The 15,251-nt window shown below is 42.6% G+C and overlaps 1 protein-coding gene across 1 annotated transcript in view; it reads right to left on the minus strand.

Annotated features, from left to right (window-relative positions):
* The window catches only part of rfx6 (regulatory factor X, 6), a 74,019-nt gene that overhangs the window by 31,753 nt on the left and 27,015 nt on the right, over positions 1 to 15,251 (minus strand). The window contains exons 11-16 of the mRNA XM_080193323.1: positions 13,256 to 13,415; positions 13,019 to 13,163; positions 12,070 to 12,179; positions 11,845 to 11,962; positions 6,563 to 6,685; positions 1,572 to 1,778 (exon numbers count right to left, since the gene is read on the minus strand). Of these exons, the coding sequence (XP_080049449.1) occupies positions 1,572 to 1,778; positions 6,563 to 6,685; positions 11,845 to 11,962; positions 12,070 to 12,179; positions 13,019 to 13,163; positions 13,256 to 13,415 (863 nt within the window). The remainder of the gene's footprint in view (positions 1 to 1,571; positions 1,779 to 6,562; positions 6,686 to 11,844; positions 11,963 to 12,069; positions 12,180 to 13,018; positions 13,164 to 13,255; positions 13,416 to 15,251) is intronic.

Below are 15,251 nucleotides of genomic sequence, written 5' to 3' on the forward strand. Positions count from 1 at the left end.
TTTTAATAAGCCTTGAACACAAATGGACTAATTCCATGCATACACATATGGCAATGGTGAAGTTGTGTTGAAAGTGAGTGGATCTCGCCCCTTTGTTGCATGTTGGAGAGGAACATTAGCTCTAACATGTGCACCAGGTTCAGAGTGGTATAAGTGCTCCTGGATATTAAGCACAGGATACATCACTACTTACAATAGAACAAGAAGTTAGCATGCTGAGCATCCCAAGGATCAAAATCTCAGTAAAAGTAACATAAGCATGAAAACAATAATGACAATTTAAAGGCCCTGAAGAGTGACAAATGAACAGAGCCAAATGGTTTCCATCTCAGGGTATTAAAAGAAGTAGAGGTAAACATTGCAGATGCCCTAGCTATAATCATCTAAAGTTCTTCCATTTGAGAACTTTATTCTTCCTCCCAAAACCCCAAGTCATGAGTCTTTTCACCCTCAGCATTCACTACTCAACCCCCGCCTGCCCGCATCATTGCAACCCAGCCTCTTTTGGCCCAGCAGCCAGGCCCTCCCCCACCCAGTATGGTTCCCCATTCAGCATGGCATGACAGCATCCTTCCCCATTCAACATTGCATGGCAGCATCCTTCCCCATTCAGCATGGCCTGGCAGCTTTCTTCCCCACTCAAGATGGCATAACACCTTTCTCACTGGCCGGGCATGGTATGGCACGGCATGGCAGCCTCCTCCTCCAACTAGCCCAACAGAGCGTAGCAGCCTTCTACCCCACAGAGCCTGGCATGGCTCCCCTTTGGCCTCTGGACCCACATGGAAAAGGATGATAGCCTTCTCCCCTTCCCCACTGGCCTGGCATGGCAATCTCAACCCCCAGCTGACCAGGCACTGCAGAACAAGGCATGGCAGCCTCCTCCCCACGTGGCACAGCTTCCTCCAGCCCAGCTGTCAGCCTCTGCCTCCCCCATCCGACCTGACAGCCAGCCCCTCTGTCTCTTTCTCTCTCTCTTGATTTGCCAAGAGCGCACTCAATATCGTCAGTGTTGCTTCTCTCCCATGTCTGTTGCTGATAGGTTCATGAGTGAACTTATCTATGACAAATGTGGGAAAGGAATGGCCTGTGATTGGAGGAGCAGTTTCTTTCAGAATCTCCCAATCCACTTACTGCCATTTTGAAGATGACCTCCAGGAGACACATTGGGAGTTTGCAGGCCACATCTGGCTCATGGGCCATGCTTTGGACAAACTTGTCTTGGTCCCTCTGTGAAACAAACCTGAGGGCATCATTCTGTCGTTGGATAGGTGGGTTTAAAGAAATGTTGAAGGAGAGAATGCTTTGGATGGCATTCATTCCATCAAGAGAAAGAACAGCCTGTAGGTTTTTTATATGGAGCTGGATAAGACAGCGGTAGGATTACCCCTCCCTCCTTTCCCCTCCCCTCTCCCTCCCTAAAACTTGGTTTTGAAGTGGGCATTTTAATTGGGTCATTTAGAACCAACCACAGAATCTGGTTTGAATGCAGAGCATCGTGTATCAGTTATAAAGGCCTGTAATCTAAATCACATGACAGTACTGATAAACTAACAGGGCCACTTTCTTACCAGCCATTTGAAGAGCTTCATTTTCAGCATTTGGGAATGGAGTCAGACTGGTCGCTATATTGTGTTGGCTTGCTGGTAGAGATGGATATGGCTGCTCTGCTAGAGATTCATTTTTTACCACGGCATCGTTAGAAAGCAGCGTGCTTTTATTACGGTTTGCAAGGAAACAGGAGCTTGGTGATGCAGTGAATGTCGCTTTACTCGCATCTGTTGAAGTAAACCGAAAAACACTGAATAATGAAATGAAACAGCTGGGAAGACTAATCATGTTGCCAAGTTATCATGAAAATTGTTTACTTACGTCACTGAGAGAAGAGAAAAAACAAAAAGATCACAAATTAGAAAAACAGTGGGAAGTGCTGGAATATTCTAGGAATTTTCTAGGTCAGATTCAGAATCTGAGGTGATTTGGGAGAAGAAGCAACTGTGAGATGAAAAAAGTCTTTTTTGACACGTGTCAGTTTCTTGATGATCAACACATGAGGATCAAGTCAGATACACTAATCTGAATTCTGAACCATTTAGATCCACAATACTTCAGCAAAGTGCTTCTGATCTAGCATTTACCATGACTCAGTGAGGGAATCTAAAGCAGAAGATTTATGGCTGAACTAGCATTCTTCCTTCATGGCTGTAGCTAATTCCCAAGCCAATGCTCAAACTGATAAAGTTGCTTCACACTGAAGGAGCAGCAAGAAAATTGCCAGTGCATAGGGCGGCACGGTGGCACAGTGGTGAGCAGCATTGCTGCCTCACAGCACCAGGGACCCGGATTCAATTCCTGGCGTGGGTCACTGCCTGTGTGGAGTTTGCACATTCTTCCTGTATGTGCGTGAGTTTCCTTTGGGTGCTCCGGTTTCCTCCCACAGTCCAAAAACGTGCGGGTTAGGTGGATTGGCCATGCTAAATTGCCCCTTATTGTCAGGGGGACTAGCTTTGGCTTATGAGGATAGGGCCTGGGTGGGGTTGTTGCCGGTGCTGAGTTGATGGGCCAAATGACTTCCTTCTGCACCATAGAAGAAGTATAGTACTTGGGCTGAGTGTCTCTGTAGCCGCTTTCATGCATTTTTCTGAAACTCCACCAATGCAGACAAGTTGTGATGGGAAGATACCATGGAATAATGGCATCATTGCTTTTTATTCAGTTTATTGTTCTTAACTCCTGAAGCCATCCTTTATAATTGCAATTTTGTCTGACCCGATGTCTATGATGGTTTATTCATTTTTGTTTGACTTACCCTGGCCCAGTATAAAACTGGCCCACACACTGATCATTTACCTTTCTCTACTGAGCTAACCCTGTTTTGGTCCTCTCTATGCACTGTTCCACTCACGGGGGATCTGTCTGTTTACCAGCACTTTACTTGAAGACTAGCTCAATACTGAGTCTCCAAAGCTTTTCTTTGCGGTCACCAACTGCATTTTCAATATTTTTTGATGCAGCAACCTTGTTACAATCTAACCAAAATGTTGAGGTTTGTCTCATGCCACATAGCCTTATCTAAGACTGTTCACCCTGTCATATTTGTACTTAATATGCCGCCACCACTGATCACCATGTTGTGTTGTTGTAATGATATAACACCTTGAGATTATTTGCTGTCTAAGAATTAAGTAATTAATCATTTGTCAGGGATTGGATAAACATGTTATAGGTTCATTCATTAAGACTAGGCTCATGACAACAGTTATGCATAATTATAATGCTTGAAGATATCAAAGTTGTCTGTCTGTGTTCTGCTTAAAGCAAAAATGAAACTAAGACAAGGACACATGGCATGTTTCCCTCCTAGTGATATCATGCTGACATCCCTTAAAGTCATATTTCAACAAAAGCGGGCTTTCTCATATAACTCCTCTAATTTTCCTGTGAGGATGTAGCAACAGTCCCTTCCTAATCCAGCAACCAACCAGAACACCTCTAGTAATACACCACAATTTTTCCATCAAAACTGCAACAAAAGCAAATAAGCACTTCAGCCACTAATTGGTGGGCTGATTCCTTAAATGACATTAGTGGAGGGTCCCTCCTGGCAAAGCATAAAATGTGGCTAAAGGCAGAGAAAGGTGGTATAAGCTCAAAGCAGCCTCATATCCCACAAGTAATAATGAAAATAAAAGCTGTCATAGTGCTGGCCCCGGAAACACTGCAGAACCAAATGTTTTGGCCTTTGTGCATGAAGGAATGGCTGTCTCCATGGTAACAACATAGCTTGATTAGGCAAATTCATCAATTGCCTAATTAACAAGTTGGCAACTGTCTCCCTGGAGGTGAGAATTGCAGTCCAAACATTCTTTCTTCCACCTTCTTCTTTCAGGAAAAAGGTACAAAAGTCTGAGGTCACATGCCAACTGACCCAAGAACAGCTTTTTCCCTTCTGCTGTCACACTTTTGAATGGGCTTACCTTGCATTAAGTTGATCTTTCTCGATACCCTAACTATGACTGTAACACTACATTCTGTACTCTCTCGTTTCCTTCTCTATGAACAGTATGTTTTGTCTGTATAGCGCGCAAGAAACAATCCTTTTCATTGTATGTTAATACATGTGATAATAATAAGTCAAATCAAATCAAATCAAAAACTTGTATAAATCAGAATGCATGGCTCAATGTTTGCCATCGTAATTGCTTTCCTGTATTGACCATGTTGATACGTAATTGAGGTGTACAAGATGATGAGGTGAATTGACAAAGTAGATGTGGAGAGTGTGTTTCCTCTTGTTGGGCAATTTAGAACAAGAGATCATAGTTTTAGGTTAAGGAGTAGCAGGTTTAAAACAGTGATGAGGAGAAACGACTACTCTCAAAGGCTCGTGAATCTGTAGAATTCATCACTCCAGAGTGTGGTGGATGCCGGGACTTTGAATAAATTTAAGGATGAGGTGGAAGAATTTTAATTAGTAATGCGTTGAAAGGTTATGGTGAATGAGCAGGAAAGTGGAGTTGAGGCTGAGATGAGATCAGTCATGATTGTATTAAATGGCATAACAGGCTCGAGGGGCTGAATTGCCTACTTCTAGTTTTTATGGTTCTTATAATACAGTCCAAGATAGATGGAATTTGTCTTATACATTGATCCACTGTAAATGAAGAATTTTCTCTCATTCTTCATTGTGACTGGCAAATCTTGTTTGATCAACTATATGTTTACCTATTTGAATCATAGAATCCCCACAGCACGGAAGGAGGCTATTTGGCCCATCGAGGCTGCACCAACAACAATCCCACCCAGACCCTAACCCTGTAACCTCATGTATGTTCCCTGCTAGTCCTCCTGACACTGAGGGGCAATTTAACATGGCCAATTCACCTAACCGACACATCGTTAGACTGTGGGAGGAAACCAGAGCATCCGGAGGAAACATACATAGACACAAGGAGAATGTGAAAACTCTACACAGTCACCCGAGGCCAGAATTGAACCCAAGTCCCTGGCTATGTGAGGCAACAGTGCTAACCACTGTACCACCATGATACCTCTACTAATTTGTTACTAATTCTTCCTCCTAGCAACAGCTCATATTTGTTACAACATTAAATTTGACATCAATACTGTGTTATTCAAACATGACCATGGGACAAGTAAGGACTGCAGATCTATGTTATCGTATTATTTATGTGACTATATCATATATCTCACCTTTCAAAAAGATCACCAGCTGAGACCAGTTGTAACAAGTCTTAAATGACAGAACTGGACCTTACCAAGTAGCCTAGACTAACACTCATTCACACTCATATGTACAAAAAAAAGTGACTAATTAGAACCTGTGGTTTTCTTTCACAGATGTATAGATCAATGGAGTTAAGATATAGTTCAAAAATTCCTTTAAAATATATGGTCTATTTAAAGGGGTCATTGGGATAATGATAAGCTTATTATAGGAGGAATTGGCACCTCACCCACCTAAACTAGTAAGTTTGCAACTTCTGATAGAATATAGACATTCATTGGCATAATAAGATAATCAAGGAATAATTTTCAAAAGTCAGGCTCCTAACAAATGAGGCATTCAATTCAGACTCAAAGTTGGAAATCTCATCTTGCTGAGCTTCAACTCTTTTACACGACAAGATGCAATGGAATCTCTGAAAGAACAGTATAAAACAGATAAACAGTTCAGTGTTTTAATGGGCTGTCTGGAAAAGTAACTGTACTAAAGGTCTTAAGTTTATATGAACATAGAGTGGGATTCTCCAATCTCATCTGCCTCGCCGCCGCTGCCAGCCAGATCAGAGAATTTGACGCTCAGCTAAAACTCCATTCACTGCACTGGTGCTGGAGGATCCCAGCCACGGGGTGGGGGGGTGTCAGAGGTTTCTGGTGACCTCGGATTCTTTTTGGGCCTTACTTCTGCAGCTTATAATATGGTGGTATTAGTTTTTAAAACTTACAATTACTTTTAAATTCCCCTTCAAACATAGAATCATAGAATCATGGAATCCCTACAGTGTAGAAGGAGGCCATTTGGCCCATCGAATCTGCACCAACAACAATCCCACCCAGGACCTATCACCGTAACCCTATGTATTTACCTTACTGATCCCTCTGACATTGTGGTTCAATTTAGCATGGCCAATCAACCTAATCTGCACATCTTTATAACACTATATCACTGTTTCTTCATTGTCACTGTGTCAAAATCCTGGAACTCCTTCCCTAAAGCACTATGGATGTACCTATACCACAGGGACTGCAGCAATTCAAGAAGGCAGCTCTACCACCGTCTCAAGGTCAATTAGAGATGGATAATAAATGACAGTGATACTCAAATCTCATGACTTTTAAAAAATCAACATTTAAACTTCAGAACTCAAGCAATGATGCCACCTGTCCCTGCCTCTATGTCTGCCCCATTTCAATAGATATGGTATAAGCAAGGCAACCCTCTTCTTGCTGTATTTCTTGGTGACAGAAAAGCATTGCTGGAATTTTTTATATTTTCATAAGTAATGATAAGTATGATTTTCCTCTTTAGCTAAAGTACCTGCATTTTTCATATATCTGTCCAGAAGATTCTGTAACTCCTGCTCCTTGTCATTGTTGAACTGTGTCTCCATGGCCAGTAGAATATATTCATCTAGCAGCATTCGAATGAGATGAAAGGAACCTATGAAGGGTGTGAATGAAGCAAAGTTATCTCAATGACCATCTGCTCACTTTAAGAAGCAAGGAAAATAAAATTCATTGTTTAACTGCAAATGACCCCCTTCTACCTCAAACATGGCACTGTTTTTTTAATTCAGACCCTAATCTGTTGTAAGGCTCACCTGCCTTTTACTTTGTTTACTGCCCCCACACACTGTTTAACAACTAATTACATGAAAGGAAAACACTGATGAAAGGAAGGCAAACTTCAGTCACAAAGCAGGTACATATTTATACTTTGCGTATTTGTTTGCGTGACACTTTCTGTTCTTCAAACCTTCAAAAATGACACTAGGTGCCTGTTCTAAAAAAGGGACTATGCCTGAATCAGAAAAAAACCTCTTTTACAGCTGATGAATTATGAACAGCACTTTGTAGTGAGATGTGCACAGTACCTTTGTGAGTTGAGTCGGTGATCTCTCCACAATTAGCACCCCAGACTGGGGTCAGGAACTAATGCTGTGCTGACTCTTCGGGGGAAAATGTCTATCTTATTCTTCAATGATGGCTGTGCTTGATGTTCTTCTGAGTGGCCACTGTTTAGAAATGGAATCATAAGCTACCCTGAATGGCTAATTGTGCAGACCAACACACTCTCTGGGAGGATGTTCCCTTCTGGGGGGGTAGGAAACAGATGTTGGGACTGATTCTGATGCCAAAACCACGCCAGGGAAAAAAGTCACTCGTCATGATTTTCACAGGGGCAGTTTCTTAATTGACCTGGGAATGGGATCATCACCCAGTTAAGGGTGGTGGAATCAGATGCTTTCCAGATTAAAAGGAGCAGTAGGCCCTAATACAGGATAGGTAAGGGAATGCACGCTTCAAGATGGAGGCAACCTACTTTCATATCTTCAATCTTAAATTTAGAAGAAGTGTGGCTTATGTCAGCTTCTTTACAAAAGCAGGCAGAGAGGAGCTCTAAGTCTGTCTTCATGGAGCGTTGGTCCATGAAGCGTTGGAGCTGCGAGGAACTCAACTTGAAGCACATACATTGAACCTGTTAGCTCCTGGAAACCCAGAGAATGACTTGGAAATACCATTCAGCCTCCCGATTGGCCTCAATGAGTTAATTTGGCTCTCCACTTTTGTGGCTGGGAATCCTGGCCATTCAACCCCCTCCCTCCCCCTCGGACCCCATCTCTGCAAAATGCCCAAGGTAGAATGATGTCAGAAAACATCATGCCAGTTGGCAGGGCTATTTTTTGTTCCTGCCCACTTCTGTTCCTGGCCCCAATAGGAGCTCAACATCCTGCCCTTAAGTTCCTTGCTCTTAAGTTGGCACTGATTCAGCAAACCCCAAGCAAACCAAACACTGTGCTTTACAAATGACTTTTGGATGTGGAAATAACCAAGTCAGTCAGGATCCTTACTGTGAATACTACTCATTGACCCTCTCTGATGAAATTGTGCAGGGATAAATATTAAGTGAGAACAGGATTATGTTCGTCCACAATGGTATCCATTGTTCAATCATCTGCAGGATTCAGCAGATACTTGCATGTTTTGCTAGTTTTAAAATTTTGGAGTTGTAATAAATACTATATAAAAAAACACATCCTTAAATAGGAGTAAATACTCTTGAAGGATGACTCAATAAAAAGGGGTCTAATTTTACTCAGTACTACTTAATATACTAGACATTGGATTTTATTAAGGTAAATCAGAGATAAAACACTTTAAACAACACAGTTATAATATCTATGTAGCACTGATTCAAAATAACTTGAAGTATAGATTAACACAAATCGTGCAGTAAATCCTCGGAGTGAAGTTGGCCAGAATACGTTCAACCAAATAATTTGAGATCAACTTAGGAAGATAAAGGGATATTCAGTGATTTGGCATTCCCAGCAGGAGGTAATTCTCATCATGGGAATACATGATGGGAAATTCTGAGTGCTCAGACCACAATTTCCCAAAAATGCGCTGAATATAAGCACCACTCCTTGTTGGAAGTGCCAATTTATAGGATTATTCTTTTCATCCCACAATTTGATTTTGTACTTGGTGCAATAGAGCTGCAGCTAACAGTAAACTTCAAAAAGTTATCAGGAATGCAGAAGAGCTTTTTAATTATGAATAAGAAATGACATTGAATGGACAGCACAGAAACAGACCATTTACCTCAAATGGCCTATGCTGTTGTTAAAGCTCTAAAATTATCATGCAAAGTACTTTTGTTGGTAGCTTTTATTGCAGTATTTCTGTGTGATGGGGCCAGATGGATTGCAAGTTGGAGAATTGCGGAACAATGATGGTGATAAGCTGATGTGCAGAGGGAAGCTGAGTCTTGGTAGATACTCAAAGACAACCCATGCAGGACAAAGGGGTCCCTCTTGCCACCTCCCTACACCTGGTGACAAGGTTTGCACACACAAAATATCAGGCTAATGGAGGATGCAGCAGACCATCACAAATTTGGAGACACATTCTCCAGAAAGTTTATAGGGCTCCCTCAGCTATTCAGACTGCAGACCATTGCTTCAGAATGCTGATGGACTGCTCCACAATGTTCCTGGTGACACCTTTGGTAGGAACATTGTATTGTGCTCAGATAGTGGAGGTTGGGGTGTAGACTGTGGGTGGATAAGTCACAAGCCATGTACATGGGGTACTCCTTGTCTCTAGTAGTCAATTTCTCGTTCATCATCATGGTCAAAGGACTGCAGGAATAGCAGACTGTCTTAAATTGAAGGTGTCCTGGCCACTGGCAGAATGGCAGGCATTTAGAAACACAATGGCTTGGGAATTTCTACACACCAATTGCACATTAATGGTGTGGAATACTTTTCATTTACAGTACACCTCATTATTTACAATGGGTCTGCAGACCCACATGTGCAGTCAGTGCCTTGCACTATCTATGACAGGAGGAGACAATCTTCTCATCTGGTGTACAGAACCACTCTGGGATGCCAAAATGATAGTAAACTGGGAAATTTTAGAAACGTTACTTCCACTTCCGTTCAGCTGCATAGATGTTGAGAGTGACCTTGTCAGGCATCGTCAGAGCTGTCCTCAATCTGCTGTGAGGGTGTAAATCTTGTTGAAGGAGCTGATATAATTCTGTGACCACTTCCTTGGTAAATTGCAGGTGACTCAGACATTGCTGTTGCTTAAGGTGAAGGTAGGAGAATTGCTATCTGAAAAACCTTGGTGGAGAGGGCCATCTGTGCGAAGGTCTCTTTCCCCTTCCTCAATGCATGCCTCCCCTCTCTGCAGATTCAGCTCTATCTTCCTGCATGTTGCAGACTAAGCAGGGCTTCAAGTACAGGCCCCAGTACTCCAGCAGGCTTTCTGTACACAGTGCAGAAAAGTCCTCCAGCCTCCATGTCAAAACACGGCAGCACTTTCTTCAAAACCAAAGAAAGCAGTAAAACTTCTTCAAGAACATAATACAAGCTTTGCAAAATCAAGTCAAATGCATGTCTCCTGCAAATTGGATGGCTAACCCTTTAAACAGTGCCACTGGGAGATTCATTGCTGAATGAATGAATGTTCAGTTGGGTGAGTTGAGGTTTGGACATTCGCTGAACATACACATTCTAAATTGGCAAAACAAGCGTCAAATCAGCCTGGCAAGTTGTTTGATGTCACAATCTGCCCACTTTCAAAGCTTCAGGTATGGCACACCCATGCAGGGCACCCAACCACGCATGGCACACCAAACAGGTTACACCAGAAGTGCCCCGAAGGTATGTGTCTGCCACCTTGAGGTCTCTGCTGCCCATAGCAGCTACTCCTGTGGTGTTAGAGATACACTTTGCAGCTCTGCTTCTCTCTCCACAGATGCCATCTGATCCACTGAGTGATTCCAGTTTCACTGTATTTAGTCAGTAATATACATTAATGCTGTCAGGTCCATAGTGCTTTTTGAGTTCTATGAAAGGGAAATTAGATAGACTAAAGGGATGAAATGTCTCCAGTCCATATGATAAGAAAATCACGCTAATACAAAACAGTAAATCCCATTTTGTGCTTGTGTTGAATCTATTGGCAAAAGGAAGAGTGCTGCTCTTCAAACCTTTACTTTTATTATAAACACGCAATAGGATTGACTCTCAGTCCAACTGTTTACCTGTTTAGCACCAACTGTAATAATTATTAAGATTTCTGCCATAGAAACATAGAAACTAGAAGCAGGAGTAGTCCATTCGGCCCTTTGAGCCTGCTGCGCCATCCATTATGATCATAGCTGATCATCAAATTCAATATCCTGAGCCTTCCTTTCCCCCATATCATAGAGGCCATAGAAACCCTTGAGTGCAGAAGGAGGCCATTCAGCCCATCATGTCTGCACTGACAACAATCCCACCCAGGCTCTATTCCCCGAAACCCCATATATTTACCCTGCTAATCCTTCTTACATACAAATCCCAGGACATTAAGGGGCAATTTAGCATGGCCTATCAACCTAACCCTCACATCTTTGGACTGTGGGAGGAAACTGGAGCACCTGGAGGAAACCAACAGAGACACAGGAAGAATGTGCAAGTCCACACAGACAGTGATCCAAGCTGGGAATCGAACCCAAGTCCTGAAGCTGTGAGACAGCAGTGCTAACCACTGTACCACCATGCCACCCATATCCATTGATCACTTTAGCCCCAGGAGCTAAACCTAGTTTCTTCTTGAAATCAGACAATGTTTTGGCCTCAACTACTCTCTGGCAGTGAATTCCACGCATTCACTATCCTCTGGGTGAAGAAATTTCTCCTCAGTTCTGGAGTTATGTCTTCAACCAGTCAGTAAAGGTTGCAGATTGTGTTTGTGAATCATACCTGAAAGCTGTTTGAAAGATCAGGAATTAATAAGTGGCTGAGGAGAATGAAATGACAAAACTCTGTTGAAGACACTAGGGGGTGAAAAATCAAACTGGCACTTGCAGCAAGCACTGGCAATTCCAGACTCACTGCCTGAGAGGTCTGATCCTTCCACGATTCCTGAAGATTCACTTTCAGTGAACAGTGTGTCTTTCTGAGAGCAGATTCAGACTGCAGCTCCTGAATTAAGAGTATGAAACTCACTAAACACTGCTGTGCAGTCTCATCATAATACCACACATAAGTACTCACAGATATTGATCTGTGTAAAAAAAATGAAAATATGAAGTTTTACCAAAGCTTGAAGCATTGTTGAGAGTGAGGTTATGCATTACACGGGCTCCGAAAAAGCTCCATCTCAAAAGAAAATCTTGGGCTCTCTTCTTAAGGGACCTTCCATTTTGTTTACTTGGCTTAAAAACAAACAGTAAGTTAAAAGTCACAATATTAGAAAACCAAATAATATTGAAAGTAAATCTGTTTCTAACTCTTATACAAATATCACAAATCTGAAAGATACCTTGATAACTCGTTGCTCTACTATTATATCCAACCATTCAATGAATGATTCCACAGTAGCATTTTTCTTCAGCAGGTCCTTCAGCTCTTGAAACACTGTAATAGAGTCATCTAGCATGTAAAAAAGGAAAATATGAGATTGCTCTAACTATTCGAAAACTCAGAGCAGTCAGTTTCAAATGGCAACAGGCGATCAAAAGCATAAGAAAACTTCTGATTGAATATATGCTGGATTCTATTATATAGGTCAAATTTTGATGAACCAGTGCACAGATCACTAATCATTCATTTTTCCCACACCCACCAGCTCAAAATGTTTTTGAGGGGTAACTTGCTGGAAGAGTCAGCTTATAATAATATGGGGAAGGCAATGGGCATTCGGAAGACAGAAGGATTGAGAAAGAAAGAGATGGAAGGTGAATTTGAATAGGTGATTTAGAATCAAATCATAATCAGAAAGAAAGTCTGAAGTAAAGTTTGAATTAAGAGGGAAAACAGAAACCAAAATTACAGAACAATTTAATTTTAAATTCAAGGCTGCTAAATTCTCTAACAGTAATTCACTACATACTGGTATGAGATTGAACAACTTAAGTTGATTCCTTACTGGCCAAAGAGGTTTATTAGTTTGCATTAACAACTATCAGGGCAGTGCCTAGTGGACAGTGCCAGTTTGCCCCATGGGAAGTGTCATGGTGTCAGGCTGGCATTGCTCAAGGGGCAGCCCCCTTTGCTTCTGACCTCCCGAGATGGGTGACAATGGCCTCTGACCCCCCCGCAGGGTGAGGATGCCTATTCCTCGTTAGTGGGCAGCAGTCATAAACCCCACTGGAGGGAACCATTCCTGGCGATATCACTCTGCATCATGAATCAGCTGTCTAACCAATTGAACTAAACGATGGTGCTAATTAAAACTGACTATTATAGCATAACAAGGTGTCTGTACTTACAATCAGAATACAGTTCAAAATCCTGGTCTGTTCCACCGGATATGGTGAGAAGAGCTTGTGAACTAATGCTGTTTAGATCCACCTTTTCAATGTCAGCCACCATGGAATTCACAACATTCTGGTCAAACAAAGCAGGTCTAGCAATCTGAGCAGAAGCACACATAAAGTTATTTCACAGAGATTCTGGAGGTACAATGCAAAAAACACTCAAACATTCAAATGTTACTCAACACGTGCCTGTGCAAGATGTAAGAATGAAGTTTGCCGTTTTAGAGAAGACACAAATCTTTGCGCGATAGGCAGCTTCTTTTCAGAGAGGTTATCTGGAAGATTTTCCAATGATGAAGACATCCAATGCTCCCAATGCTTTGCAAAATTTCTGATGTCTGCCAGCAAACTGAAAAATAAAAAAAAGTTGAACTGGCAAATTTTAAGCAATGTCCCTAAACCTCTTGGAACAAGTTTCTTTGACAGACCAAAGTATCTAGGCCACTGAATCTCGCAAGCCTGCTCTGCCAATCAAGTAGATCATGGCAGATCTGATTGTAACTTCAATCTCACATTTCTGCCTACCCTACCTATCCCCATAACCTTTTACCCCATTGTTAATCAATTTGTCTAACACTGCCTTATTTGAGGAGTCTCACACACTCACACTTTCTGTCATGCAACCTTTACCATCAGGCGAGCTATCAATATTCCTATTTATGGTGGGAGCACAAGAGCAGAAAGAAGAGGAAATGAAAGAAGTCCCAAGAATAAACTACACCAGAAAAGAATAAGATCAACCAGGAAAAGTATCTTTCACCAGAACATATAGGCTACATTATTTCCAAGCATGATAACAGACATCAGACAATAATTCAGTAAGGGGTAATAGGCGGAGCTGGGTCCCATCACAAATTGACTTCCAACCATCCTCTCAAACACAACCAACAAATAAAAACACTTATACTTCAAATTACAGGACTTATTACAAGGTAGCTTTACTATGCTTATATTTACACAAAGGACTGAATTTTCAGGATGGCGAGAGCTTGGCATCCACCAACTATGTCAAGTCTGCTGCCATTTTACACTCAAATAAGCATTGATTGGCAGCAGGTGGGACTTTCATCTGCCCTTGGATGGAAGTCCAGCTGTGGAGAAATGTTGGCCTATCAGATTGGCTGACAGCTCAGCAGTTCCTCCAGGTACAGTATTGCAGTGGCTGGAAGAGACACTGCAGCACCATGCCTGAGATTAAGTCCCGCGACTGCCCTTCAGTTAAGTACCATGGATCCCAGTGGCAGGACGGTAGGGGATGACATGGGGGTTCATGGGGGAAGAGATGGGAGCAATTTCAGTGTCAAGATATAGGCTGAGGGATGGAAGGGAGGGACTGGTCTCCCAGGTTACTGTGGGGAGGGCGTTCCAAATCTGAAACCCCCCACCTCCCTTCACTTTCCTGCCTGAGATCAAGGGTGAAGACTCTTTCTCTTTGGCACCCTGATCCAAACTGTTTGCACCAGCCTAAAAATTGAGGTTGGGCAAAAAAAATCACAAAGTGACTATGAAGCAGATGTCCAGCTTGAGATGTATGGAGATTTAGCTGATGCACCAGAGACATTGTGTATCCTAGACTGTAGGGATGTTCTTTGAAGCTATCTGCACTGCAGTCATCCACTATTCAGCATGCCAAGCTTCCTCCGTGGACAGTCAGTGACAGTCCTGGGGGGGTGCAAACTGAGTGCATCACTGATGCAATCAATCCAGCTCTGACCTGCATACCAATGACCTGGCTCTGAGTTCAAGGGCCCAGAATCAGGGCGACAGAGGGTTTGGGAGCCAGGATGCTGAGTCAGCTCCTGGGAACTTACAACAAGGCAGGGAGGAACAGCTACTCCTTGTGGCAGAGGGTGGGCAGTTACTGTTGTCGTCTGGAAGCACTTCTCAGGACACTTCTGATGAGGGTAGCCTCTCCTCCACTCCTCATCACTGGCACTATCCTCCTTGATTGCTGCAATGACAGAAGGAGCTTCTGCCACTCAGCACGAATCTTCTAACATGCTGATGCCCTTCAGGCCTCAGCTGCACAGAGTATTCCACCAAAGTCATCCAGGGCAATGGGACAAGCAGATTAGCAGACTTTCTGCAATGTGGCAGTAAGTAAGGGGACAGCACTGCGCTGCAGCATGTGGAAAAGAATTTAAAAAACTTACAGTGGCCACACACCAGGTTGCATGGGTGCCGT

Source organism: Carcharhinus amblyrhynchos, chromosome 7 (assembly GCF_965287045.1).
Source record: "Carcharhinus amblyrhynchos chromosome 7, sCarAmb.v2.hapA, whole genome shotgun sequence".
NCBI lineage: Eukaryota > Metazoa > Chordata > Chondrichthyes > Carcharhiniformes > Carcharhinidae > Carcharhinus > Carcharhinus amblyrhynchos.